Source organism: Neoarthrinium moseri (assembly GCF_022829205.1).
Source record: "Neoarthrinium moseri strain CBS 164.80 chromosome Unknown scaffold65_Wmoseri_CBS_16480, whole genome shotgun sequence".
Classification (NCBI taxonomy): Eukaryota; Fungi; Ascomycota; class Sordariomycetes; order Amphisphaeriales; family Apiosporaceae; genus Neoarthrinium; species Neoarthrinium moseri.
This window is the reverse complement of record NW_026055179.1, coordinates 14,841-42,713: the sequence shown is the minus strand read 5'-3', so window position 1 is coordinate 42,713 and position 27,873 is coordinate 14,841. Positions and strand designations below refer to the sequence as shown.

The 27,873-nt window shown below is 52.3% G+C and overlaps 10 protein-coding genes across 10 annotated transcripts; 3 read left to right on the top strand and 7 right to left on the bottom strand.

Moving 5' to 3' along the window:
• Window positions 1-24: 24 nt before the first annotated feature.
• On the top strand, window positions 25-1,159 carry JN550_011253 (uncharacterized protein; the record flags this gene model as incomplete). The annotated part of the gene is made up of 2 exons (XM_049309599.1): window positions 25-226; window positions 285-1,159. 2 exons carry the CDS (start codon window positions 25-27, stop codon window positions 1,157-1,159), a joined length of 1,077 nt encoding a protein of 358 aa, XP_049166746.1.
• Window positions 1,160-1,604: 445 nt separating this feature from the next.
• JN550_011252 (uncharacterized protein) lies at window positions 1,605-3,570 on the bottom strand (the record flags this gene model as incomplete). The annotated part of the gene is made up of 2 exons (XM_049309598.1): window positions 1,605-3,341; window positions 3,397-3,570. The coding sequence occupies 2 exons, from the start codon at window positions 3,568-3,570 to the stop codon at window positions 1,605-1,607; spliced, it is 1,911 nt and encodes a 636-aa protein (XP_049166745.1).
• A 929-nt stretch (window positions 3,571-4,499) lies between these two features.
• Window positions 4,500-5,612, bottom strand: JN550_011251 (uncharacterized protein; the record flags this gene model as incomplete). The annotated part of the gene is made up of 1 exon (XM_049309597.1): window positions 4,500-5,612. The coding sequence occupies one exon, from the start codon at window positions 5,610-5,612 to the stop codon at window positions 4,500-4,502; it is 1,113 nt and encodes a 370-aa protein (XP_049166744.1).
• A 1,342-nt stretch (window positions 5,613-6,954) lies between these two features.
• Window positions 6,955-8,714, bottom strand: JN550_011250 (uncharacterized protein; the record flags this gene model as incomplete). The annotated part of the gene is made up of 6 exons (XM_049309595.1): window positions 6,955-7,214; window positions 7,283-7,606; window positions 7,687-7,976; window positions 8,037-8,311; window positions 8,368-8,608; window positions 8,671-8,714. The coding sequence occupies 6 exons, from the start codon at window positions 8,712-8,714 to the stop codon at window positions 6,955-6,957; spliced, it is 1,434 nt and encodes a 477-aa protein (XP_049166743.1).
• A 2,045-nt stretch (window positions 8,715-10,759) lies between these two features.
• On the bottom strand, window positions 10,760-11,932 carry JN550_011249 (uncharacterized protein; the record flags this gene model as incomplete). Its single annotated transcript, XM_049309594.1, has 1 exon — window positions 10,760-11,932. The coding sequence occupies one exon, from the start codon at window positions 11,930-11,932 to the stop codon at window positions 10,760-10,762; it is 1,173 nt and encodes a 390-aa protein (XP_049166742.1).
• A 1,276-nt stretch (window positions 11,933-13,208) lies between these two features.
• Window positions 13,209-13,904, bottom strand: JN550_011248 (uncharacterized protein; the record flags this gene model as incomplete). Its single annotated transcript, XM_049309593.1, has 1 exon — window positions 13,209-13,904. The coding sequence occupies one exon, from the start codon at window positions 13,902-13,904 to the stop codon at window positions 13,209-13,211; it is 696 nt and encodes a 231-aa protein (XP_049166741.1).
• A 708-nt stretch (window positions 13,905-14,612) lies between these two features.
• Window positions 14,613-18,304, bottom strand: JN550_011247 (uncharacterized protein; the record flags this gene model as incomplete). Its single annotated transcript, XM_049309592.1, has 3 exons — window positions 14,613-15,374; window positions 15,520-17,726; window positions 17,812-18,304. 3 exons carry the CDS (start codon window positions 18,302-18,304, stop codon window positions 14,613-14,615), a joined length of 3,462 nt encoding a protein of 1,153 aa, XP_049166740.1.
• A 1,357-nt stretch (window positions 18,305-19,661) lies between these two features.
• Window positions 19,662-22,395, top strand: JN550_011246 (uncharacterized protein; the record flags this gene model as incomplete). Its single annotated transcript, XM_049309591.1, has 5 exons — window positions 19,662-20,010; window positions 20,083-21,375; window positions 21,432-21,536; window positions 21,631-22,005; window positions 22,094-22,395. 5 exons carry the CDS (start codon window positions 19,662-19,664, stop codon window positions 22,393-22,395), a joined length of 2,424 nt encoding a protein of 807 aa, XP_049166739.1.
• A 982-nt stretch (window positions 22,396-23,377) lies between these two features.
• Window positions 23,378-25,495, top strand: JN550_011245 (uncharacterized protein; the record flags this gene model as incomplete). The annotated part of the gene is made up of 5 exons (XM_049309590.1): window positions 23,378-23,435; window positions 23,631-23,868; window positions 23,928-24,457; window positions 24,508-24,742; window positions 24,802-25,495. The coding sequence occupies 5 exons, from the start codon at window positions 23,378-23,380 to the stop codon at window positions 25,493-25,495; spliced, it is 1,755 nt and encodes a 584-aa protein (XP_049166738.1).
• Window positions 25,496-25,887: 392 nt separating this feature from the next.
• Window positions 25,888-27,093, bottom strand: JN550_011244 (uncharacterized protein; the record flags this gene model as incomplete). The annotated part of the gene is made up of 1 exon (XM_049309589.1): window positions 25,888-27,093. The coding sequence occupies one exon, from the start codon at window positions 27,091-27,093 to the stop codon at window positions 25,888-25,890; it is 1,206 nt and encodes a 401-aa protein (XP_049166737.1).
• Window positions 27,094-27,873: the final 780 nt, after the last annotated feature.

Sequence of the window (27,873 nt, the reverse complement as noted above, 5' to 3'; positions counted from 1 at the left end):
CGAACATCCGCCACCACCGCCGTCATGTCTACTACCGATAACAGTGCGACGCCTCTGAACAAGAGCAAGGCCCCTGCTCCTACCAGCACCAATGGCGACGTCCAGATCGGCTTCCGGCCCCAGCAGAACATGGCTGTCGAGCCTCCTCGCCAGGAGGATCTCCAGCCTAGCTACGCCTCCATCGTAGGAAACGATGCCGATGCCAAGGGATGGTATGGCTCTATGAGTGAGTTGCCACATGCGGTATCTAGATGCCAGATAAGACGAGACTAATTTTTCCACAGTCAACGCTCTCGGGTCTTGCATGGGAACCTTTGGCGCCGTTCCCTGCTGCATTGTGTGCCCGAACCCCTACAAGCAGGTCCACCAAGGTAACGTGGGCTTGGTCACCAAGTTTGGCAAGTTCTACAAGGCCGTAGACCCCGGCCTGGTCAAGATCAACCCCCTCTCCGAGCGTCTGGTCCAGGTCGACGTCAAGATCCAGATCGTCGAGGTCCCCAAGCAGACCTGCATGACCAAGGACAACGTCTCCGTCCACCTGACCTCCGTCATCTACTACCACATCGTCTCGCCGCACAAGGCCGCCTTCGGCATCGCCAACGTCCGCCAGGCCCTCATCGAGCGCACCCAGACGACCCTGCGCCACGTCGTGGGCGCGCGCATCCTGCAGGACGTCATCGAGCGCCGCGAGGAGATCGCCCAGAGCATCGGAGAGATCATCGAGGACGTCGCCGCCGGCTGGGGCGTGGCCGTCGAGTCCATGCTGATCAAGGACATTGTCTTCTCGCAGGAGCTGCAGGAGTCGCTGTCCATGGCGGCCCAGAGCAAGCGTATCGGAGAGTCCAAGATCATCGCGGCCAAGGCCGAGGTCGAGAGCGCCAAGCTGATGCGCCAGGCCGCCGACATCCTCAGCTCCGCCCCGGCCATGCAGATCCGCTACCTCGAGGCCATGCAGGCCATGGCCAAGAGCGCCAACAGCAAGGTCATCTTCCTGCCCGCCGCCAACCAGACCATGCCCAGCAACTCGGCCTTCAAGGCCGCCCTGGCCCAGGAGGGCGAGTCCTTTGCCCAGGACGAGTCCAGCCACGGCAACGACTTTGGCAGCACCGACCCAGGCTTCCAGCGCGCCATGAACGCCCGCGTCGTGGAGAACATCTAAGTCCCTTCGCCGACGGCAACCAAATTCCCTTTATACCCGTCACAATCACGTGACACTTGTACTATTACACGAAGTTGGGAGGATGCGCAGATGACAGTCATGAGTTATACCCCGATATGAGCTGAGGTGTGGATACGACGTGATTCGAAGGGGTAATTGGCTGGCTTTGGTCCTGTTTTGTTGCTTGTTATTCGGATACCCACATGGATACCCATTGCCGTTCGCTTGGTCTTTTATGTTTTCATCCTTGATGAAGTTTTCCTAGATCGCTTCATGGCTTCCTAGGCACGAAATTAGTAATACAATGTTTTTACAAGATTATGTTCGTGTACTACTTTGGGCATGATGAAATGACTGTCCGACACGTTCAAAGTGCTCGAGAGGCTTGGCAGCCTTGGTTCAATCAGGGGTATTATCATTCCACTCGACTCAAATAACCTATGTCTCAATCAAATCCCTCAAAGTCATCACCACCGGCCTTGCCAGCTTTGCCAGCCTCCTGGGCAAACTTCAGCTGGTTCTGCTTCCTGACCTCGGCCAGCAGATCCTCGAGCTCGCGCTCCTTGAGCATCTCCTCGTCCGTCATCTTTCCCTTGCGCTCGGCGTCCCGCTTCTTCTGCCGCTTCTCGCGCCGCACCGTCCGCGTCTCCTCCTGCTCGTGCTTGCCGCTCCAGGCCTCGGCGTTGCGCTTGCGCTTGGCCTTGATCGACTCGGCCCGCTCCTCGTTCGCCGGGTCCGCCTCGGCCTCGAGCGCCGCCTTCCGCGCCGCCTCCCGGGACTTGTCCTTGTATGCGAACGCGTCCCAGTCCATCTTGATGCCAAAGGTCTTGTCCCCGTCGAACCCCTTGGCCTCGGGCATCTTGGGCAGGCGGAGCAGGCCCCAGGATTTGCCGAGGTCGGTCCAGTCCAAGTCCTCAGTCCTGAAGATGGAGCTGGCCGCGTGCTTGCTGTAACTCCTGACCCATGAGACGAAGGCTCGTTGTGCCTTTTCGTATAGAGCGCGGTCTTGCTTGACGACCTCTCTGATCTTGCTTGCTGCCTCATCCACCTCTACCTCCGTGACTTTAATCTCCGGCACTGTCAACGGCGTGATTGGTGTCTTGCGGATGTCTAGGAACGGGACGTAGTCCTCCTCCTTTCCTGGCTGGAGGAAGATGACCGACAGACCTTTCCTTCCGGCTCTGCCTGCTCGTCCGCAGCGGTGCAGGTACACCTTGGGGTCTGATGGGGGATCTACTTGCACTACCAGATCCACCTGTGGCACATCCAATCCTCTTGCAGCCAAATCGGTGGTCAGAAGAACTGTAGGCTGTGTCGAGTTGAGATACTTTGCGAAATTCTTCTGTCGGACCTGACTTTGGTGCTTGCCATGGAGCGGTACCAAGGCAAAACCTTCTGGCAGTAACTCGGGCAGCACATGCTGAAAGTAATCCACGGCAGCGCATGTTGACAGAAAGACGATGCTCTTTTGTGGGCGCGGCTCAACCTGCTCCAGTATCTTGGCAAGAGCTGGCATCTTCTGGCTCGCAGGCGTAAGCAAGTACTTCATGGACAAACTCGCCGGCGTCTTTCGCTCTTCTATCACGCCTCCGGTGGTTAGGCTCTTGACCTTGACGGCGACCTTGACGGGATTCCGTAGACCGACTCGAATGATCTCCGACACGGCATCGCTAACGCTGGCGGAGAACAAGCCTGTCCTCCGCTGTTTGGGGAGGCGACTCAAGATCCCCTGTAAGTCTTGCTTGAAACCAAGATCGAGCAGTCTGTCGGCCTCGTCGAGGACGAGCACTTCGAACGACGATTGCGTGCAGTGGACGTGAGGCGACGACAGCAGTTCCACCAGCCGTCCGGGCGACGCCACGAGCACATTCGGACTATGGCGCAGGAAGAAACTAAGATCTTGCGCCGGCGTCGTCGTGCCGCCAACCAGGAGCTGTGGTAGTATGAAGGGTTCGGTGGTCGGCGGTCGCTTTTCGTCGCCGTCCAAGTAAGGGAGGAGTTCGCTCGAGATCGCGTGGAAGCGCAGGAGGTCCGTAAGCACTTTGAAGATCTGCGACGCCAGCTCACGGGTCGGCGACACTATGACGGCAGCCACATGGCGGTTTTTCGTCGGCTCGAGGCGGAGGAGTCGGTTGATGATGGGGATCAGGTAGCTGAGGGTCTTGCCACTGCCTGTGACAGCCTGCAAAGTGAAGTCAGTAACATGTGGCGATAGCGCGAATGGAATCTCAACCCACCTCGACGACCACATCCTTGCTTGAGCTGAACAGAGGAATCACCGCGGCTTGTACTGGTGTCATGCGCGCAAACCCTGAACTAGATAGATAGTCGAGGATCCATTCGGCGAGCGGGGGAGTCAGAGCGTCCCATGCCCGGGAATCCTTCTTCACTGGTTTCGTTTCGGGCGCCATTGTGTAGGACTGAACGGTCTAGAAGAGGCCGAAAAGTTGCAAGTTCAAGGCGCTGAAGGCATCGAGTTCACCACGATGATTCCCAAATTTTTGGGATAAGATTCCTTATCTTATCGCTGATAGTAGCCAATCTGCAGGTGTCACCTGCCAGCTGCAGCGGGGTCTGCCAATTGGCGGCCGGCGGCCAATTGTGTTATTAACGAACTGTCCCGGTTCCTGATAACAAACTGATCTCTGGGCCACCGCGGCACGATAAAGGTACACAAATTACAATAATCAGGTTCTTCCCAATGTTATGGCGATTTAGGACTGCAGGAAGTGGTCGGACAGTCGAGATTAGGCTGCAAATTCCAGCATGTAGCATCAATAAAAAGGTATGTACTAGCACCCCCATGCTAAGGAGTTTCGATAGCGCCCTTAGCGTAACAACTGGAGCCATCTGATAGGCCGTACTTCTGTATCCCGAGTCTGCTCCCGTATAACAGCCTCATAGTTGCCGCGTAAGACTAGGATCTCTCGTAGGGTTTTAATGTTCCAACTGCGAGCTAGAACTGTAATCCATTGAGTACGTTTTTGTCCATATATAAAGGTTCCGTATGCGTTTGTCACGTACCCGCATAGTATGCCTCGACTAGTAAATTTGCTACCTTGCAAGCATTTCAATAAGAAATAAGAGAACCCCCAACGGCAAGTCTCAAATTCTGCTCCCTAGACTTCAGCGTTGTGATTATCCACACCTGATATTACGTTTGAGTCTGCATATCCTACAACAGCATAATTATTCCTACACTCGCGAGCCACGATAACACTTGTGTGGTACCTGCGGATCATTTGGCCCTTACTGGAAAGCTGCCAGTCATAGAATCCATTCTCCCACTTCTAACCAGCCTCTAGGTAGCCATTAGAATAGCTAGAGCATACTCCTGGTCTCAATCATCACCGAGTGATATACGGCTTGCTCCAAACGAACTCGATGGATCCATAGGTGGCTGACTTGTGATTCGGCCGGTGCTCTGCGTGATGCGAGCCTTTTTGGTGATAGCACCACGGGCTACAGCATTCTTTCTCTTCAGACGCTCGTTATCTTGTTGTAGCTCTTCCTGATACTGGCTCGAAACTTGGTCGAACGTATCCTTCAGTATTTGACGTAAAGTTGTGGCCCCATACTTCACCAGAATGTTGCGAATCAGCACGCAGATATCATCTCTTCTATAGTCCTTGAGTACACAAAGCTCGTCAAAGAGGTACACCAGGCCCTCTCCATCCAGCGGTTTGGCTCGATGGGTTCTGACAATGGCTGTGTCTGCATTAATAGCAACTGAAAAAAGGCGGACGTCTTCAAAGAAAGTGTCCGTGTCGCCTATTCGCTCCATCCACGCATGGATGTTTAGAAGTGCCTGACTCGCGCTATGCATATTGGCATAAAGCGCAGTGGTGAGATCATGAAATCCCTTCTTAGCCTCAATAAACACAAACGGGAAACAGCGATGGAAAGACGTATCAGGACGTAAGCAGCCCTTCAGATCAAGAGGAATAGGAGCGGAATTTGACTGGGGATCGCTTCCGATCAACGATTCAAAGTTGAAAAAGATTGCAAGGTCCGGTTTTGGTCCTGTGACTTTGTCCTTTGGGCCCTGTGTTGAGGGCAACGGGAAGTGCTTGCCCTGAAGGGACCAATGACCCTCACAATTGTAATCAAACATATCTGCGAGGCGCCAACGATCTATAATAGACATAAGAATGGTACGTTGGAATACTGCTTCATTAGAGAGGCGGCAATGTTCGAGATCGCTCCGGAAATCCAGATTGGTCACTGTAGCTAGTTGGACTGTAGATCTCCACTTATTGATCCCATTGGAGAGGTCTTCTATCGCTTCATAACTGTTCTCTCCAGACGGCGCCTTTTCAGCTCTTCGCAAAAATGACTTTATCACTGTCTGTAGGCCTTTTGTATCCTTAAATGGAATTGCGATATCCTCGGAGATTCCAAATGTCAACTTGAAGCCATCGGTCTTGGGATCTGGGGTAGGTCGAATAGGCATTGCCCGACGAGTCCGGAGCTTTTCCAAAATATCCTGCCGTGAACCTGGCTTGCCTCTCGTGGTTGACGCGTCATCGGAAAATATACGAGAAGTTCCAGAAACTGAGCTTGATGACTCCATATATAATTCGATTGCGTCCTCAACGTCGCCGCCGCCGTCGTCTTCGTCGTCGTCGTCGTTGTTGTCTTGGTTGCTGAGGTCTATAGGCTCAGCTGAGGTCGGATCTACGTCACTAAGCCACGCAGACAGTCGCTTCAGAATACCGTCAGCACCAGATCATCAGCCACTGTAAGATTCGTGAAGACACACCTTTGGTACTTGAGCTTTTGGTCGGACTTTCGGAGATGTTACTGGTCGGACTTTTGACCCCTTGGGTTTCCTGCCTTGTCGTCCGGGCGTCTTCCGAAGCGCCTGTGTTATAATTTCGGCCTTTGGAGATGATGATAGTCCCTGGGCCTCCTTGTTCTGGCTCCTTGTCACTCTGCGGTTTTCCGAGGAAGGCAGGGCTTGCTTCACTTCCGGTGCTTTCTTGCTTTGGCTCCTCGTGATTATCCGATTTTCTGTTACTTGTGGCTTTTCGACCTTTAATTACGAATTTAGTATACACTAGCACAGAGTAGTTACTAGTGGGTCGAGCTTACTTGAGAGGACTCCCGCTTGCTCGTTCCTCTGCTTGTCTTGACTTTTTGATTTCTTGCTTTTGAAGACATCAAAACAGATGGTATAACTTTGTGCAAGATCCTTGACTAGCAGCTTCGCTTGGGCATCCCCTATGTATGCAGAGTCCTAGACCCCATGGACATAAAGCCAAGTGTTCTTGTGCGGGGTTGTGATCGGGCCGGATTGCGTGATCCACAGCTCTTCAGTCTGAAAGCGGCCCGACCCGGCTAGGGTGCATTTACTCCAATTGGCACCAAACGACTTGACCAAGGCCCTGTAAACAGTCCCACTCAGAAAATTAAGCCATGTCAGATTGAGATGCCGCTCACCTTGATAGAGACGACAGCGGCTGCTCTATTATGTCGCTTGCAACCTAGAGCCATCTTCAGTCAGGCCAAGACATATTCAGCGCAGCGGTCCTTAGCTTTGGAGTCAAGGCAATGATTCAAGTCAAAATTGGTTCGAGGAACTGCGTTATGCTTGGTGGGAATATGCCTGGAGTTGATACTAGCGAGGAACAAGGTTTGGAGTTGGTAATACAGGTGCAAAATTTTAGGCAGATACTTCAAGTGATTCAATTTCGTTCGCCACAGCTGCACTACAGAAAGTTGGATCTAAACGAAACTAGTAGCATGCTAGTAAAAAGTGAAGACATCCTCCCTTAAAGAACGAGATTCGCTCATTACAATTCGGCCGGGGTCGCCTTGGCGGCAAAAGTGTCCTTCAACGCAGGAATAGAAGGAGAGAAAAAGTACTCTCCACCGCGTGAGATGACCCACTTGGCATCAAAAGGAAGATTTGTGTTGGCGGCATTAATGTCCGGGTTGCTTCCCGCCATCTGGCGAGGCGTGCCAACTCCAATGAGAGGGTCGATACCAGGCTGGTCGACTTTGGGAATGCCATTCTGCTTTTGTGGCGGAAAGTTCGCGTTGTTCGCCCAGGCTAATTGGACAATTAGTACATTCTCTTAGATGGCATGGATAGGTTGGATATATATCCTCAAAACATACATTGTTGGACGAATCGGAAACCCTTGTCCAGGTTGCTCTGGTAGCAGGCAAATAGAAGGCCTCTCTCCAGCTTCTCGTCGTCCGAGCTCTTCTTGGCTGCCTTCTCCTCGTCCGTAACTTCGGGGCCGAATGGAATCCCGCGGCGCAGAATTCGGCTCGGGGCGATGGCGGAATCCGGGATGTCACCACGCGGGTTGGTCTTCCGGGTGTGGGCGGCGAAGGGGCACATGACTTGGCTGTTCTTGTCATGTGTAAACGCCTGGTTAACGGAGGGATCCACGAATTCTGGGTCATCCTGTGTTGGTGTCTGTTGTACAGAAGCGCCTGTTGCAGGTCAGTATTAGAACAGTTATTTGGGAAGTTTTCCATCTCCACGAAAGGGATGATGGGAGATTGGCACATACCACTCTTCCACCTGCCCACCATGCGAGCCCCAAGTAGCTCCGGCACTGGAGTCCCATCTATCACAAGGATGTTGTCTTCCAGGAACTTGTTGAACTCTGGTACAAGTTGTCTCAGATAGCGGAAAGCAAGGAAGCTGCCTTCACAGGCCCATGATGGACGGGTATCTTTTTTGGCATCACCATCGCGGCCTAGAAGAATGACACCTGAGTCAATCGTCTTCTGGCCTGGTTGTGGATCTGTGTCGAAGTCTTTGATGGAGGGCTGGGACAGTCCGTCATTGAAGCCGAAGCTAAGTTGCAAGCACTGTCAGCCGCTACATACTAATCAAGCTTCCGCCAAGAACACTTACTGCTCATGGCCGTCCTCTTCATCGGGCCTGGTGCTACCCTCAAGGGTCTTGATCTCGATGATTCCAGCTTGCGCGTCGCCCACCTTGAAGATCTTCTTGATGTGGTCAAGTGTCTGGTCAAGAACAGACTTGCAGTTCGCTGCAACTAGTATGACTCCGTGGATGTCCTTCTGGAAGGCAGGGTCCCAGTCCTGCAGCACATCGCCAAGGACGTCGATCTCTGAAAGCATGCCGTTCTTGAAGTCCTCATCGCCAATGTCATCTTTAATTCCAAGCTAATGTTGCATTTAATATTAGACAAAGCTCTTTCGATCAGATCAATAATACGTACGACATTCAACCCTTTCTGGCTGAAAGAGATGTTGACTCCACTAATTTCTATCAGAGGACACTTCTCTCCCTTCCGAGCAGCCTCCTCCTTTGCCTTCCTAATGTCCTTGCGGCAGTCATCAGCCTTCGCCGAAGTGGTTACAAGAGGCACGAAAGTGGCCAGCTGCTTCTGGAAGCCAGGAACATTGTTAGAGTTGATTTGGAAGAAGTAGAATGTTTCCTTCTTCTTGGCTAATCCTGAACTACGATTTTTTTTTAGCTCAATAACTTTCAAGTCGGCGGACGATGTGGCCTTGGAACCTACAGGATATCACCTTGGATAATCTTGGGGTCAAGCGTAAGTCCCATGTTCAGGTGGTAATATAAGTAATGTAATCAAATCTGTACGGTTTGTTCTTTGCGGGAAAGAAATATGAGCAGGTAGTACTTAGATCTGTGTATGGGGCCCTCCATTATTATATAGGCACCGAGAGATCTGAATACGGAGCGAGATAAAGTCGTCAGCCAGCCAACAGGCAGATGGAACAAGTTGCGAAGCTCGGGGAAGTCCTATGCAGGCAGGCAGGCAGGTGGCTGCGGCTTCCATGCCGTCCTAGGAAACATCTTTCAATCCACCAATGGAAGCCTTGTGCAGATAGCCGGTCAGCACGAACCGATACCAAGTTCTCAGCCGCACACACCAGCTTCCAGCCTGCAGAGACGGCCCGTTAAAACCAAGCCGTTATACAGCATATGAACCGAGGTATTGGGTACTTGCTTGAATATTAACTGACCTGTTGCGCCAACTCAATTTGCACATTAATTGGCGCTGATTGAATATGGAAATATGTTTGAAAAGCGCACCCCTCTAGATTATTGATCATTCCACCTTGGAAACTACTTCCTCCCTTTCCCAAAATCAAGCCTGATCTTGACTGGGAGACTTTCTCATACCGGTTGTACCAACAACCTATAGAGTATAAGCCCGTTGAATGAGTTTTAACTTGTCAGGGTTCTGGATGTTGGTGCTGACGATGCTCGTCATACACAAGGCGGCCGCCAAGGGCGAGGCTGAGTCAGATGCCCCATAGCGTGTGACTATGGCTGACGTGACACCCATTAGTGGACTCTGGCAATTCCGCATCGTATTGCAGGCAAGGGATATTTTCTAGCGCCTTTTATTAATGTTAATGACATGATTGGATGAGTATGTTTTCGCTTTCGGCTTGGCGGCCTCGTAGGGCTGACCGCCAAATAGCCGCTCGGTCAAATGTGGCTGCTCAGCCGTATATGTCCGACACATAACATGGATTTGGTGGCCGTGCCATTGGCTAAGTGAGCTTCTGATTCGGTGTGCACAAGGCCAACGCTATCTTCAAGGGGTATGCACTGCCCCCTCAAGATTCTTGTAACTTGCTGTGATTCGGGCTAGGCGGTTAGGCACACAAGTTTATTCGCCCTTTATTAATGTTACTCATTATATGGTCCTACAATTTTCCGAAACCCAATTTCAGAAGTCGATATGTGAACGTGGCAAAAACGATGAATTATATATGTGGTTATCCGTTCTACATCATAACCAACCAATATCATCAGATTACTAAGTCTTATCCCCACCAACATTTAAGTTGCTCCTTACAATGTACCAAACGCAATTTTCACGCACTTGACATAAGAAAGGCTTCTAGTGTGGCTATCAGAAGAAGTTTTTCTCCTAGAGGCCCATGCACTTGTCTTGAAAGCGATGTGATAATCTGATCCCTAGTCCTCGACCACTAGATCGAACGTATTAGTGTAGGAGTGCTGGCGTTTGTCGTGTTATTGACACGAATGGAGGTTGGGGCGCTAGTGAGTGAACTGCTTTCTGCTGGGGTGAGTTTCTCCGGCTGTCCTTGAGCGTGTGGTTGATAGAACTAAGGATTTGTACAGTCACTGCAAAATCACCGACCCGGATCGCTTTTGCGGCCTGACTCATCCGTCCGTTGGTGGTTTCTGCCGTACTTGGCTACCTCTGCCGTTTTGCTATCGGGCTTCCGTTGCTCCACATGGCAGCCGTTTCAATACGGCCTCCGGGGCCGCCCCACCTAACCTCCGCCGCATCCTTAAAACGCCGAGCGCTATAGATAGCTCGCTAATAATAAACATAATAATGGACGCCCTCGTCGCTTCTACGAAGGCAATGCTAACCTCTGTAAAGAATCACCGGAATACGTTAGGTTACAGAAGATGCCGGGGAGGGTATTCTGTATTACTAGACTTATTCTTGCAGAATATACCGCATCCCCTCCTTCGGGCCTAAAATAGTCAGCCCTATAAGCTGCGTTTTGCAAGTAGCCATTAGCAAAACGCTCTAGAGCATAGCGGTAATCCAGTCGTATTCCAGGGTTTCCAGCTTTACCATCATTGTCGGTGGTTCATGATGGTAAGTCTTCATATACGATCTCTTCGTTTCCCTCGGCCGGGGGTCTCCAAGTGAGCAATTCATCGAGAAGGTGAGGACCGAATGAGATTTCGGGATGTAACTCGTCGGGATCCTGTAATGGAGTACCATACAATCGAAGTTCATCTAGATACTCGTCGAGGCTGTTTGCATGCGAGAACTCTCGATCATAACACGTCCGTATCATGTCCCATCCCGTCGCATTCTTGGCTACCACATAGGGGAAACGTCTTTGCCGATGGATCCGGAAGCCCGGTCCGATGTTCTCCATCACACCGACCATTAAATGTCTCGTCGGATCCGCCAAGCCAGATGGCAGCAGCAGGGGTAAGGTGACGTCTACCTGAGTCTGATAGCAGCTATTCGGCTGCCCAAACTCTTTGAAGACGGCGTGCTCGTTGATCAGTGCCCATGGCAAGACATCGTCGTGATCCAGACGGATATCTGTTTGGATTAGAAGAGGAAAGCTGCCGAGAACTTGTGGTAGACGTTTCCATATAGCGAGATGGCTAACCAGTCGGACACGAGCCGCGCCCACCGTCTCCGTCTCAGATTCTGGTCGACCTGTGACATCCACTGCCCGGTCATCGGGGGCCGAAGCGTCCAGGGCCACAAAAAATGCCAGATTGAGGCGCAGCGAGATATCCAGGGTCCGTAGACCAAAGAAAAGGTCATTGGAACCTATGATATCCTGCTGCCGCCCCATACTTGGTGTTCCGGCTGGCACCCGAGACACGGGACTGCCGACGAGATGCTCGAGGACTGCGAGATCCGTCACATGAATGGATCCATGCTCCATCATGACAGTCACGTACTCATAGTGCATACGGCTGCAGCATCGCGACTCGCCACACAGGTCGGCCGAGCTGCGCGCCTCCTCTTCGCACTGCCAGTGACAGCCCCAGTCTGAGCTCATACGCTCGACCCATGCACTAGAGAAGTCTTCCAGAGGTCCGTTGTGATATATGGGCCGTGATGACTGGCGCATGGAATCATCATTGGCACCGAGACATGGTGACCAGAAAAGCCCGCTGCGTGGATTGAACGAGATGTGTGCACCATCGATATCAGACATGAGGTCCCTATAGATGGCACGGCGCAGTTCCCAAGGTAAAGCAAAAAGCCTCGAAGACTGTTGAGGGTCCATGGCCTCAGCTGAAGGGAGAGATGGAGTGAAGAAGCATCTATCTCATCCTGAGCAATGAGAGCGATTCCCGTTAAGTTGTTAAGTACACGACTTCGCCGCAGCCTCAGCCTCAGCCGCAGCCCGAGCCTCTCTGCAGCACGGACCACGACGCATATACCCTGCTGCTGCCCCGTCTGGTACCTCGTCGGTACATGTCTCTCATGTATTCGGCACTCCACGGATCCCGCCCTACTTATTGACGTACATTCTGGGTCCCATCCTAGACATCCAAATGTGGAAAGCCAGGCCAGTCATAGCAAGTGAATCTGAATCATGTGAGTAAAGCGTGCTCTGCTGACTGCCCTCAGCTAGCCATCTAGTCCGAGGGTAGCTCCATGCCTAGTAGAGGATATTTATATGCGAAAGACTTCCGCCTCTCGGGACGACTCGATCAGTATTTTCTGTCTTTTTGACAAAACGCGTGCGAGTGGCTGTGATCGAATTCATCATCCCGCTACAGAAACTTCAGCATTCCACCAGAAGAGCTCCATTGTATTATCCTCGTGCCCTTAGTAGTTGAACCTGACCATCCTGATAATGCCTAGACGACTGATTTAACGTGTACTACCACAAATGGACTATATATACCCAATGTATCAAAGAGTATGTCCAGCGCCGTAATAAAGCAGTTAATCAAATCGACAGTTCATCGCCAACAGTTAGATTAAATTATTGCCCTACAGGCAGAACAACCTGAATGCAGGCCTGGCTAGTCCCTCGTTGAATGCAAACCCATATCTGTCGCACCAAAATATACCTAATTAAGCGCTAGGTCAAGTAGAGCTTCATTTTGGCACTGCTAGCGCAGTGGCTATTTTGTGACAATATCACACACTTACGATTATACCTGACCTTGCTACCTCTTGACAAGATGCGTGCGTGCTGACTTGATCATACTGTTTCCAAGCTCTGCATACACTGCACCTGTATCCTCCCGTTTCAACTGCTATAGTGCGTAACCCAAGCCTACCCTTTTCATTAAAAGCGATGATTCAAGGAACGATAACTCTATTGTCACAGCCTTTAGTATGTAAAGTCGTCCCATATGTCTCTCCCCTGCCACAATGATCAAGAAACTTCCTCCAGCCATTATTGAATCCTTCCATTATCGTAAACAGCTTAGGTTCACCGCTGACAGCCTCCATCATTGTAGACATTTTCTCTGTAGCCTCCTCATGGACGCATACCTCTCACTTGCAATCCCCTTTGAAAGAGTAGCCTCCGAATAGCTTTACCACTAATACATCCACGCACCCTCGTCCGGGTCGCGGTAATACACATACCAAGCCTCAGGATGATCCAACTCAATGTAGTTTGACGGGTGTAGAGCCTGTAGAGTCATCTTCATCCAGTCCTCCGGGGGATAGGGCTTGCCATCCTCGTCAAACGCCACGTCGGCGGGGAGTTTTTCGGGCCAGGCCTGTACAAGGTTGACGTACGAAGCGCCGGGCACGGTGGGTGGTTGCAGCACACTCGCTAACGCGTCCTCGTCCGCTTGTAGGAAGTACTCGTAGCGCACCCCGCGGGCCCAGTTGGTAGTGGTGAGGTCGGGTGCCTCAGCAACAGCCCAGGCCTGGAACTGGTGCCGTAGCGCGTCGCGCGTGATGCCGTCGAGGGCAGCTGCATCCTGGACAAAGACCCAGTCCGTCTTATTGACGATGTCGATGTCGGCGTCTTCGTTGGGGGCGCATAACCAGTTCCGCATTCGGTTCCTGATGTGGTCCTCGAGCGCGGCCCAGGCGCCGTCGAGCTCTGGCTGGTACGCGGTGCGGTAAACGACCCAACCCCACCGGGGCGGCCGGCCTTTCGGGTTGGCGCCCAACATCAATTGAAGCTTTCCGCTTAACGAGGCGGCGTCCCACTCCGCGCCCGTGTAATCGCGCGGCTCCGGTCCTTCGTCTCCCACAATGGTTTGGGAGGTTGGCGACGACATAAAGGGCCGTAGATAGTGGGGCGCGAGTACAGGCCTGAGTGTAGGTACTGATTTAGAGATACCGGGTCGGTATTGCGTAGCTACATTTACGTGGTAGTAGGATCGCTGTAATAAGAAATTATTGTAGTAGTTGTGACGGTGGGGCCGTAATAATCGGGTAACGAAACGAGGTGTGGTGGTGGCCATGTCGCGGTTTTCACATGCGTTAATAGAAAAAGGGAATCACAGAGATGCTGAGGGGATCTCTGTTCTTTATAGATAAGTAAATTGTGGGGTACACCTGCCAAGGTGAGAAGTACAATCCCTTACTAGCCTATGCCCTGTAAACGACTAATTTCTTGTTTATATACGCGAATTTCAGACTACAATCCATACTTACGGATGATTTATCCAATTTTGCGACTATGTACTTATATACATATATGTACCGTACCTACCTTGGGTAGGAATCGGTACGGAACGTCATGCGCGTTTGACATTGGTTCAGAGTTTATTAGAGAAGATTGGTACTTATCTTTTAATCTATGCCTTATCCCGTGCCTACATACTTATTCCAGGAGGACGAGCGACTTTGTTGCTTGTGTCGTCCAGTAGTCTACCTCCCTGCACATGTTTGAAATGGAAGAAGAGGAAGCCCTATTTCTCCCCTGTCACTCACAGCTCGAAGTGTATATACTCTATATATCCCGCTGCTTAGCACGAAATCATCTAGTCCTCAAATTTGTACTTCCATTCAGTCAAGCTGTCCTCGAGCTCTTTTAGCTCCTTGAGCACCTCGTCGTGATTTGCTGCGAGTGGATTGGCGTTATATTGCCTTCGAATCTCTGAAATCTGTTCCGAGGCCCATTGGCGTGCGAACAGGGACACCTGACTGAAGTAGTATGGGTAGAACTCGCTCCAGTGCGCCGACAGTCCCGCCGCTTCCAGGCTATTGGCCTCGATGACCTGGAGCTGCTCGTAGACAGCAGCGACGGTGGCGTCCAGCTGCGTCACGACCTGGTCGTCTCGGAGGTACTGGAACACGCCCCTGGTCTCGCGCATCGGAGCCATAAAGATCTGCACCGACGTCGTGTTCCCGTTGACCGCGTCTGCCAGGTGCGTCAATAGTACGACTGGGTCCATGGGGCGTCTATACATCTCGATTGCGCCTTTCCGCTTGTTGATGGCTGCCTCCAGGAACGTGAAGGGTTCGATATTGTCTCTGGATCCTAAGGCCTCATATACCCGGTCCGCCGGCCGTCTTAGTTCCGGCGAGTTGGGCGTCACGCGAGGCAAGCCGGCGGGCAGGCCCTGGGCGTTGTTCCAGATATTTTGCCAGAATTCGTCTCGTATGCCCGGGTTTCTGGTCTGCGGGCCCGCTGGCGTTACCTGTCCGACCCGTCTGCCATCGGCACGGATATGGCCAGCGGGACTGCGTTCCCAATGCCGGCCATGGTTGGCGACCGCAGGAAAGCGACTATTAATTAGAACCTATGCGAGGTTGGGGTTATCAGCCACAAGTTCAGATTTAATGATCAAAGTTGTGGGTAGGAAACCTTATTGAATGGGCTAGGACATGATTTGAGCTGGAGATATTTCGACCGAGGAAGGAGTTGAGTTAGAAGTTCCATCTTACCGGCAGTGTATGCTCGACCTGAATATCCGAGGGCATGCTGTGATCCTCCCCAACCACGATTTCACGCGGTTCGACCTGCGGATTATCACACTGCTCTGAGCGCTGGCCGAACCACCGGTCTGGCACGCCCGTGGTTTCGCTTTGCGAGCGCCTCCACAATTGCCGCAATGTGATGTAGGTAAGGGACAGCTGTTCTATGAGCTGTTCGCTAACAGTCCACCATTTGAACCGCCTTGGCGGGCCTCGCTTTTCGAGAAGGGAGAGGCCGTCTCCTTGATCCAAGGCGGTCAAATGCCTTCGCTTCACATCAAAGTCATCCTGTCCGTCGTCGTCGGTGGCACAAAATTCAGGGTCAAAGTCGCATGTGGTGAGGTCGCAGACCAGGGGTGGCGGGAGTTTCTTGCTGACCTGGCAGCACAGGGACTTCTTCCTCTCCCAGCTGCAGAGATTCCAGGAGCTGCCGCCGGCGTGAGCGTCGACCTGGACCTCGTTCAATTCCTTCCCGTCATCATCCTTCATCTTGCAGTTAGAATCCACGCACTCCGGGGCGCTACCGCGCCACGTACAATCGTGCAGCGGCGTGTCACGGGGGCAGCAGTACTTGAGCTCGGCACTCATCGGACAGGCACCCTTCTTCGTCGCCACCTCCGTCTCAGTCGACGTGCAGCCGTTCGAGTCGAGGCACTGCGTCCAGCGGCAGCCATCGATAACCGTCTTCCAGTCTCCGGCCTCGCAGCAGAAGACCTTCTCGCCCCGAGCGCAGACGTAAGTGTCGGACTCCCTATCTTTCTCGGGTCCACCTCCCCATCGCGAGTTCAGCAGTCTTGCCTCGCCGGCATGGCACTGACCGTTGCAGTCGCCCCAGATGCCACCATCGTTGCCACTACCTCGCCATACACACTTGTTGGGCGCCGTGTCGCCGGGGCAGCAGATAGGCTTCCCCTCGTCATCGTCGCAGCCGTCTCGGTCCCACCCCACAAGAGTCTCGCCGCTGGCGCACCTCAGGTCGCTTGTCGCTTTGCAGGAATAGTCCTTGAGAACCTTGCATCCCTGCCCATTTTCTCCCTGCAGAGAGCCAGCCACGTTGGCGGATGTTTGCGCCAGGGCCAAAACGGTTTCTGTGTTGACGTGAGACACCTGGTGGCCCACTAGCCCGGTCATGGCTGTGAACTTGTCGTCGTCGGTGTCGACAGCCCATATCATGCTACCGCCGAAGCCGATGTCATTAGCCCATGCCTTCTTGACTTTGAATGTCTCCTCGTCGTCGTATGAGATCCATTGGTTATCGTCAAAGGTCAAATACTTGACGGCAGCCTCTCGGTCGAACACGGGCTTGAGGTCTGGAACCTGGTTGAGGATAGCCTGAATTTCGTAGTACATCAGGATTCCAGGTTCATTGGAACATGGTCCTGCCTTGGCTCCGCCGCTAAAGGCACATCCAGGGGTTGAGCAGCTGGGGTCAGCAAGTTCAAAAGAACGCCCATAGAAGCCATAACCGATCACTACCTGGTCAGGTCGAACCCCAACGCGCCAGAGAAGCTGCACAGCCAGGTTGATCTCTGTGATGTTGGTATGGGCCTGGGCGATGGCGCCGATTGGATTATTACGATCCCAGGTGCCGTGGAGGTCGTAGCTCATCAAGTTGGTCCAGTCAGCATATTGCAGGAGACCGGGCAAGTCAAACCATCTTAGATACCAAAACGAGGAAGGAATGGTAAACGTAAGGCCCAGCATTCGCGGCGAGGCATCAAATGTCAACCGTAGGGTCTTCATCAACAGGACAAAGTTGGCCGTGTCTTCGGGCTTGCCACCTCGATCAGGAGCCCCTGGGTATTCCCAGTCTATATCCAGACCGTCGAATCCGTACTTGTTAAGGAATTTGACAACGCCGTCGGCGAAATTTTGGCGGTTTGATTCAGTACTCGCAATCTCGCCAAGTAGCGGCTGGGTGACAGTCCCGTTATCAGAGAACGTCCAGCCTCCGACAGCAACGTACACCTTGAGGTTGACGTTGTACTTCTTCGCGTCGACAGTGATTTGCCACAAATCCTCAGAAGTTTCTTTGTCCATGGTCGTCAACTCGTAAGAGGATGGGTCAATGAAGGCGAACGCATAGTTGAGGTGTGTGAGCTCAGACAGAGGCAAGTCGCTTGGCGACTTCTGGTTGCACTTTGACCGGTAGCTCCACGATTCGTAGTATCCAATCACTACAACGTTGCGCAACCTGGCGTTAGCGGATTGTAATCCCCTTGATTCCATGACCTGAGCACGAGACTTGGAATTTCGACTTACAGATATCCATGGATGCATTTTTGGGCGACCCGGCAGGCGGCTGCGGCTCCAGAATGCAATTCGACTGGCAACCAGCTTGGCAAAATTCTTCCGTAGTGCCGCAGAAGCCGTGTTCGCTGCAGCAAGCGTTGAGCGGACATGTCGTGCCGGGGACCTTAGCATATTGACCGCAAGGAGCGTTGGCGTCACAATTGGAAAGGCACCCCGTGCCGCAGTAGGCTGGTGCATAACCGCAGTTACCAGACGGCCCACAGCAGGCGCCGTTAGAACAGGGCCGGTCCGGCCCGCAAGTGTAAGGGTCGTCGGCCCTTGAGGAGAGGTGACCCGCGGTGACGTTACTGTCGGCGGCAGGAGCCCATTGTCTGATTCTCAGTGGCGCCAAACTTTGCGGTTGACTCTCGCCGTCATCCTTAAAGTAGAAGCCTAGGATAATTAGGGAAAGCAGACTGAGGATTGAGAAGATGGAATATTGCTGCGACTTCAAGGAAGACATTACCAAGGCCTTGGGTTCAACTCTTGCAAGAGCCGCAAGATTGTGAAAACAACAACCGATTCAACATCAAGGGCAGCTTCAATTATACAGTACTCTCTATGGTGGTTTAATTATCGCTCTATGCAGGAGTCAATAACTACGCGAGTGGGTGTAAGTCGGCAAAGTGGACCCTGAGCCGAGTACTCGCTTGGGCTGCCCCGGGCCGATCATGCAGGTACGAGCGCCAAGCCGGCCGTAAGCTCGAGTTCGGACAAACGAAACCTTATGACATGCGATATCGAGTTCCTTGCATACGGCAAATTGGATCGTTGCCTGTATCGAACTAAGCAACCAATATTCAGAGCTTGGCGGTCCATCATCTGTATCTCGGTGGTCTGACGAGCTCCTATCGAAGGGCCGAGACAAGCCTGAGGATTCCAGGCTACAGCCAGTTCAGCGATACTGTTGCAGCATGATATCCATCCATCCACTTAGCTAGGCGGCTACGCCCCTGCAATTGCTCCGTTCATTCCGGTCACCCGTCCCGGATGCGTTCGAATCGCCATATCGCGCCAACGACGACCAGTTTAAAAACTAGGACACTTGACGACAGTCCTTCAGCGGACGCGCTCAAGTACCCAGACAAGCCTGGTATATGCTACTGAATAGCACGGTTGTTGAAATGCAGGTGGTGGCGTTAATTGGTTGAATTCTGTGTACTAGACTAGTATTGTCCGCGTAGCGGTACAAGTTGAGGCCTAAAATGCCTCGCGCCAGCACATTTACAGTGTTACAACGACCGCCCTCCTGGGAAACCCCCTGTCAGAGCTGCAGGCGGCAACGATTGTGCTAGCTTACCGAAACCAGTTATACTCCCTGTTGACAGGGATATATTGTCCCGTGCACGGCCAACATAAATTTAGGCCGGCCTCAATGACATCCAATTCTTAACAGTAATCTAAGTTCTAAGTAAAAGTAATATCGGTGCATGCGGGTTTGGTTCTAGTCTAGTATATTTCGATGTTACAATATACATGGTTGGTCCATTATTGCCAATCTATTGGACTTGGCCGCATGGCGCGTCAGGTTGTTATCGTATCATGAGACCCATCCGGGCCGGGTGAGGCTCCGCCTCGGGCACCTTAGCTCGGCATAGCCCTAGGAAATCTTTGTGGTCTCGGTAGTCCTTGTAAGGTGCCGCTTGAGCAACTAGAAGCACGAGTTCACCCGCCCATGTTATCTGATAGGTTGGGCTGCTTTCAACCTTCACGAGGCACATAAGCGCTGCGGGATCTCTTTCGTCGTGAGCAACAAGTTGGGCTCGGGAACTTTCCGACAACACTTTTGAATTGTCGTTTCATCACACCGGAACCTCATCATGAGCCGCGTGCTGTTGAACGGCCACTTCAGGGCAGCCGCTCTGTTGGTCAACATCATTTCTTCGTTCAGCACAGCAGAAGCACAACAGTTTCCTGATGGGCTTCTTGGCTACAGCTCCTATCCGGGGTTGAGCGACAGCTGTGCTGAGGCGCTTAACACAACCGTGGCCAGCTGTTCAGTCTTCTTGGCTTCTGTAGCCGTCGACATGCCTCGTCTTGCGTCGTCTTTGTTGGACGTACTATGCACAGCAGACTGCAGATCCTCTCTGACTTCCGTCCGAAACGTTATTGCTGCGGGTTGTAGTACCAGTACCGACGTGCTTGAAATTGGCTCAGTCGTTTATCCTGGTTTGTTAAACATTCTCTTATTCCTTATTGGACAATGACCCAGCCCAAATCGACTGACAAAGATTGCGGCAGCTACATTTGTCATTGAGAACCTCCTATACGCGTTCGATGTGTCTTGCACCAAAGACAGCGACACCGGTATGTTCTGCGACCAAATATACATGGATGCTCTTGCCAACGGCACGGAGGTCGACAGCTGTTCCGACTGTGCTTTAAGTGTCGTGAGCAAGCAATTGAGCTCTCCTTTTGGCTACCATCCTCAGTTCGCGGAGGGATTTCAATCCGTCACTTCCAGGTGTGGCGCCACCGGCTATGCCTTCACCTCACCGGCACCATACGCCGTCAGCACCAAACCAAGTGCCCAGCCTACAGATGCCCCGACCTGCACATCGCCGTACACAGTCCAAGAAGGGGATACGTGCGATTCGATTGCCACCTCCAAGGGCGTTTCGACTCTCAGCATCGTGAAGGCTGGCAGAACTGACCCGGATTGTACTACTTTGCAGGTGGGCGCGAATCTTTGCTTGCCAGAGCCATGTACAGTATATCGTGTTCAATACGATGACACCTGCCAAAGCATCATCGACTCAGTCGAAGGCCTACGGGCAACTGATCTTCTTACTTGGAACGCAAACATTAATCCCCTATGTTCGAATTTAGGCGCAATAGCTAAGAGTTTGATCTGTATCAGCCCCCCTGGAAGAACCCTGGCAGATGTGACGAGCATCACCGAGGCGCCGACAGCCACACAAGCGCCGCCTACGCCTGTGCCTCGACCTGCCAACGCCAAAGCAGAGTCAAATGCCCGGTGTGCCGGGTGGTACGAGGTGCAGGCCGGAGACTACTGCCAGGCCATTTCTATTCGACAAGCCATCGCCCTACAGGATTTTTTCTTCCTCAATCCGTCTATTGATCAGCCTGACTGTAACAATCTATGGCTCGAGACATCTTATTGTATCAAGCCTGTGGGCGACATCAATACTTATAGCGACTATCCCTACTCCACGTCGCCTGTTTATACGCTAACATCATCGTCTTATGTCACGACTGCCGTGTCGCTGGTTCCGACGGTCGCACCCATTGCGACGCCAATCGTAGAGCTATCTCTGGCTCCTGGCTCTGCTACGGAAGCCGACGGGTGTCTTGGATTCGTCAGCCACCATGTCGTCGTGCCGCAGATGGACCAGTCCCTGCAAACGGATGTACCTACCTTCAATAATACCATTAATAGTTGTTACTTCGCCATTGGGGCGTACGAGTTTGACCTCAACGAGTTCCTATCGTGGAACCCAAGCCTGCAATCCGTAAACCCCTGCTACCTGCAGGAAGGCTATAGGTACTGTGGCGATCATAAGGACGCTACACGTGAGTTTCGATGCACTACGAACCATTGACAAAACGCTGATTCGAGGAATTAATAGCTGATCTACCGAGAACTGGTACTTGTCTCCCCATTGAGGAGCCGCATTCGGGTACTATATCATCCTGCTCTTGCTTTACAATTATCAAGGGCTATGAAGCTACGTGTAAACGATCCTCTCCTCTCCCGTTCCCTAGACATGGAGCATACGAAGAGTACATGATGAAACGAAATGACTAAAAGAATTTATATATCTCCAGCATACTCCTGCGAAGATATCGCCGATGATCATAAAGTAACCGTCAGCAACCTCATGGCCTGGAACCCCTGGATCGGCGACCAGTCCAGTTGCGACACGGGTATTTACGCCGACTTGGAAGAGTCGGCCGACCGCCCTGTGTGTGTCGGAGTGGACAGTAACGGCGGAGGTGCGACCATCACCCGTCCCCCAAGCACCACGACTACCGAGGCACCCATCACCACTTCCACCTCGGTCAGCCCCGGCGCCCCCACGCAGACCGGCATCGTCGAGAGCTGTGTTAAGTACTACGTCGCGCAATCTGGTGACGGATGCTGGGCTATTGCCAACGATAACGCTATCGCCCTGGATAATTTCTATGCTTGGAACCCCGCAGGTAGCTAGCCGTCCAGCATCGCATCCCTTTGGTCTTATTTGAGTCATCAGACAAGGCCGACAAATAGACTGACTTGATGATTGTGTAGTTGGTACTGATTGCGCGAACCTATGGCCTGGGTACGCTTACTGCGTCCAGGGTCCGGCTTCGTCGCCCACGACATCGGCCATGCCCACGTCGACGTCAGGTGGAGTTTCTCCGCCCGGGCCAACACAAGACGGTGCGAGTTCTTCTTGCAAGCAATGGCATACAGTGGTCGATGGAGACGGTTGCTGGGCCATTGCCAACGATAACGGCATCGCCTTGGACGATTTCTATTCTTGGAACCCCAGCATCGGTTCTAACTGCGAGAATTTATGGTTGGGATACAGTGTTTGTGTCGGGGTTTGAGTCTTGGATTTTGATAGTTGCGGAGCTCGGTTTCCTAGCCACGCATTTGCAACTTCGACATAGCCGGAAGATTGACCCCATTACCCCAACACATCAAAGAGACTTTACTATTACTTTGCTGTGCAGTGTTTTACTTTGTGTACGTATTCTTCGAAGGAGATCTGCCACATCATCCCCATCACTGCAGAAACTCGCATCGATCTATGTGTTACCCACAAGGCTGCTAATGCTGTGTGCTACATCAATCTCTGGAGCGTATCTATAAGATTGGGCCGGAACTGGAATTTCCAACCATCAAGCCCATGTACAGTTCATTTGGCCAGGGAAACGTTTTGGAATGTCACAAAGGGAGTCTGCTGTGAAACGTGCTTCTGATACAGGTCCGGTACGGCATCAATCATACGTCTTGCCGACCTCCTCCGGAGTGTCTTTCCATGGGGAAGACTCATACAATCAGCCTAGCGGAGGCATCGGCCCGGTCAATGAGTGCGAATTGCATCGGTGCGAGTTGGTCCGAACTCGCACTAGTGTTTTGTCTTCGAGTGTGGAAAAACTGTGCAACCTTACTGAACTAAATGCCTAATGGTGGTTATAAGCACGCTTGCACAACAAAGCAGTACAGGGCTGATACAGTCAACGCCCGAAGAGCCACATGTACGGGTTTCAGTTTCATTCAAACCAACACTATCGAAGTTGCTTATTTGGAACATGCACACGTGATTTTGGGTGGATGACTCGACAAGCCTAGTAGCCTCTTGGTGATCCGATAGAGTCGCCATGGTTCCCATGTATTTGATCTAGGATACTGTCTGTTGGTAGATTTTTAAGGGGTGTTGTTATGTAAAAGCAAATCTGAGAATCAAGAAGGACCAGATAGCCAATCCTACGTGCATAATACGATCGCCTAGATAGAGCTTGGAGCCAGCTCGCGGGTGTCCTCATTTTTCCTACGCACTGCGATCTTTCAGCTATTACATCAGACATGAACTATGGCGCCTCGATCAGTGGTATCGTCCAACAAAACTACTGGATTACTGATGGTAAGAGTGACTAGTGGGTTTCGCTGCAGCGAAAAGGGCAACCATCTTGGCCTGGACCACAGCCCCGACGCAAGGGAGTCGAAGTCGCGCGCCAGCCGAGGCAAGCGCAGTCCGCAAGAGTCTCGACCTCAGATTCTAGATCTTATTGATTATGTATATAAAACGTTTGAAAATGTCCAATTTACTACAATATAGGCAAACTAAACGAAATCATGATTATCGATCTTCTTGTAACAAACCCCGGAACATTTTGTTTCCTTCTTGTTGTTGTACTTTGGCTCCGATATGCTGCTGCACTCAACAATTTCAAAGCATATGAGAAGCAAAGAGGCGCCCAAGGTATCCCCTTGGCATTCCCATATGTCTTCCCGCTATTGGGCAATCTGCCGCTCCCCTACCTCTGGCGGCCGAAAGCCTTCATCTTGAACCGGAAGTAAGCCCGGCACATACCAATATAGCCGATTATTGGCCATGACTGACTTACCACAGCAGCTTTTTCCAACGCGCGCACCCGGTCTTGGTCAAAATCCTCACACGAGAGTTTTACATCATCCGCGGACAGGAGAACGTCAAAGCCCTCTTCAGGAGCTCGGCAGCGTGCTCGTCAATCCCCTTGAGCAAGTTTGCAGTTGGGCACGCTTTTGGCTTGCCGGCCAAGGCACTGAGTCTTTACGACAAGGACGATTCTGGTGGCGGCCATGTGCCTCATCCGAACAGCACGGTCGAGTCCCGTAACCGAATCGACTACCATGTGCATCAGTCCTTGGTCCGATTTCTGGAAGGGAAGGGGCTTTGGCCATTTTGGAATAGATTTTCAGTCAACATCACGGGGCAATTGCATGACTGGCGTAACCGGCTTGGATCCAATTGGGTATATTGTGACGACTTGATGAAGCTCGTCGGGTCTGAGACTACCGTCTCAATCTTTAATGCTCTCTGCGGCCCATATCTTTTGAAGCTGAATCCGCGGTTCCTTGAAGACTATTTCGAGTTCGATCGAAACTTGCACACTTACCTTCAAGGTACGACCTTCAGATGTGCACATCAGTTTCCGTAGCTGACTAGGCCATAGGTGTCCCTTGGTATCTCGCTCCGAAAGCGTACGCAGTTCGCAAGAGGGTACTGAACGCCGTTCAAGTATGGCAGCAGCATGCGAGAGACAACTGCAACGACTCGGCCGTCGGTGCTGACGGTGATGATCCATACTGGGGAAGCAGCTTCTTCCGGGAGAGGCAGAAAATGTTCCTCGACATGGACGGTTTCGACTATGCAGCCATCGCATCTCAGGACTTTGGAGCGATATGGGCGTAGGTCACACTGTCAGTAGCTTTCTAGTAGAACCACAGCCAGCTAATCCCGCATGTAGTGTCACGAACTCCGTCACTGCCGCGTCCTGGGCCGTCTACGAGATATTTCGCAACCCTGAGCTGCTCGCGAGTGTGAGGGCCGAAGTTGACGCCTGTGTGCTTGAATCTGCAGACGGCTGTATCAGGTTTGACATTGGCCGATTGCTTCAGCTGCCAGTACTCCAAGCCGTCTATGCCGAGACTCTGCGTCTCCGAATGCACGTCTATATCATCAGGATGCCAGACAGGGCTGACATGAATATCCGGGGTTGGATCATTCCCAAGCGAAAGTTCATTGTCACACCGACAACAGTTGCACACATGGATTCCGAAGTGTGGAACACCGGGTTGGACAACGAGCATCCCGTCGATCAGTTCTGGGTGGGAAGATTCCTCAAGTACCCACCCACAAGTAATGATGGGAAGACAGGGTCACCTGACCCTGCCTCTTCTGCCACTTTCTCGAAGAAAGAGTACGAAGGCTCATGGATCCCTTACGGTGGCGGGCCACGAGTTTGTCCTGGCCGACACTTTGCGAAACGTCAGATCTTGCTAACCACCGCCTTGATGGTAAGCTTGTTTGACTGCGAGATTCTCGGAGAGGGGGAAAACGTGCAGGAAGACTCCACGCTGAGGGGCTTCGGCGGCGGCATGGCTCGTCCGGCTGGCAAAGTACCGATGAGAATCCGGCGAAGAGAGAGGGGCGGCATGTGAAGCGTCGTGCTTGGCCCGTTCTGTACTATTGTCATGCCCTTCGGGTTTCTAGAGTATACATAGGAAGGGCTATATTAGCGAATCTTGCAGTAGATACGGAGACTGGGTCCGGGGATGTTACAATCTTAGACAGAATATATAGCCACGGAGGGAGCAGTATCATGACATCGGTGGTCAAGTCCTGTTGGTCCCAGCAATGATCGTTGAAATTGTTACGAGCTGCACGCGAGGTGGGTTCAGCGTTTCACATCCAACTGTCAATAGAGTAGAAATTAAGATCAACCCGTAAGATCTCTTAGCCGAACGCAACATCGTGAAAGTCGCATGTATTCGTAAACCGGTTTACCGATGCATCACCGAGAGGAAGATCTTCATGAGCTACGGGGTATCATTTACGGGCTATCGCCTTCACTAACTAAATCAAGCTGCAACGTCACGGCGGCATTACGCAGGGAGCGCACGATTCTCCTCGACGCCCTATCTTCCATCTCGGCTATTTGCTCGTTCACATGATCCTTGAGGTTATCCTGTGCCGTCCAGAGCAGGTCCTCATACGTGCCATCCAGCGTGTTCTGGGTCTCATCGCGGGTGTCCTGCAGAGCGCGCTCAAACTCGCTTTGCAGGTTCTCCGTCATGTTCTCCATGTGCGATTCCAAACGATCCAAGCGAGAGGACATTTGATTTACACGAGCTGACAAGGTGTCGACGCTCTCAGTGAGACGCTCAAGAATAGACATTATCTTTGAGGACTGCCGCTCTTGCGAGGTGGATGAGCTGCTGCGCCGTCGTCTCTTTTTGCTTAGGGTTTGATCAGGGTCTAGCTCGGGCTCGGCAGCAGGACCCTGGGCAAGAATAGGACCAGTTGGATCCTCGTACCCGGGTGGGCTATCTTCAAGCAGTTGACCCCCTTCACCGGCGTACAAACTGTTGATATTGGAACTGCGTGGATCGGCTTTATAGCCTGGGGTTGGGCTCGACACAGCGTCACAAAGCGCCCTGAGTTCAGGCTTGGAGCACGTCTTGGCCGGGATGTAGATAGAGAAGTCGGTTTGAGAAGCAAGAGCACGCACAGACGCGAAACGCGGTGTGCTGTCAAGGGAGGTGGGATCCAGACTCTTGGGGATGACAAGAGAGACCGTCCGACTGAGCGTGAACCGCAGGCAGTGGGTTTGGGTTTGGAGCTCTTTTTGCGCGATGTCCGACCCCGACTCATCTAGCGAGACCGAGTGAATGGATTCGGGGGCAATGAACATGTAAAGGTTGACTGGCTTTTGCACAGTGGCGCTGTCAAGCGGGATGAGGACTCGAAACATGCCAATATGCTCGTCCATATTCGCTGTGAAATGTATCGTCACGAAGCGTTTTCCTTCTTGGCAACAGCCGAGAACTTCCGTCTGCCCGTTGGCGCCGTTCCATGTGATGAGCGCTTTTTTGGCCTTAAGGTTGATGCTCCTGTACGGACTCTCGCGCTTTGGCGACTCCTCAGGTCGTTTCAGATCGCGATACCTTTCATCGTCACTGGGCACTGAGTTGGTTGGAGAGCCGGGGGAGCCGGGTGAACCCGGTGCTGTGGAAAGGTCAGTGGGATTAGAAGCCATCCTGTGTCAGCACGATTCTCAGGTTCAGAGGGGAAAGGGGTCGAAAACTTAAGCCCCGTTCATCGATGTCGGAACGGTTTCCCACCCGCCCAGGCTTTTCGTGGAGCAGCCTTGACTCAGCAAGATGCAAATGAAAGAGCAGAGCATGTAGATACAGTAGACGCTGGAGATGGATGGACAGCTGACGCGGACAGCCTGACCGTCGCCGTCAAGCGCGAGTTCCGCGATCCCCAATACCCCGGTCCTTTTCGCGAGCGCACTCGTGAAGTGGGAGACGGAATTTCCTAGTATCGGGTGCCAGAACCGGCGCGAGAGAGCGAGATCAAAGGTTGCGTTGACAGCTGTCTAGACTGGGTGTGTGTAGGAATGCCAAAGGTTGACTTGAGCACGCGACGAGAGACCTCGAGCTGTGATCCAACGAAGTTGCCCGTCGTTGTGCACGGCTGCCTTGTTACGGAGGCTGGGGAGTGGCTCGGCACGGAAAATCATTTCTGCGCTTGAAATCACAACGACGCATCTGAACCCCGATAAGTGGGCATACCCCGCTTACTGCAAATATTACATAGTCTGTGGGACAACGCCCCTCTATCACATGAGTTGCACTGCGATTGGATAGTGCTGAACTGAATGCATGTCCAAGTGGGAAATATTTTGGGTTTTGATACTCCAAATGACTTTATTAGCCGATCTCTATGGATAGATGCAACCGTTGCGTTCTTGGGGGTCATTCGAACCAGAGGCACTCCTCCAGATCGGAGGCAGTGTTGTACAAGGCTCTCG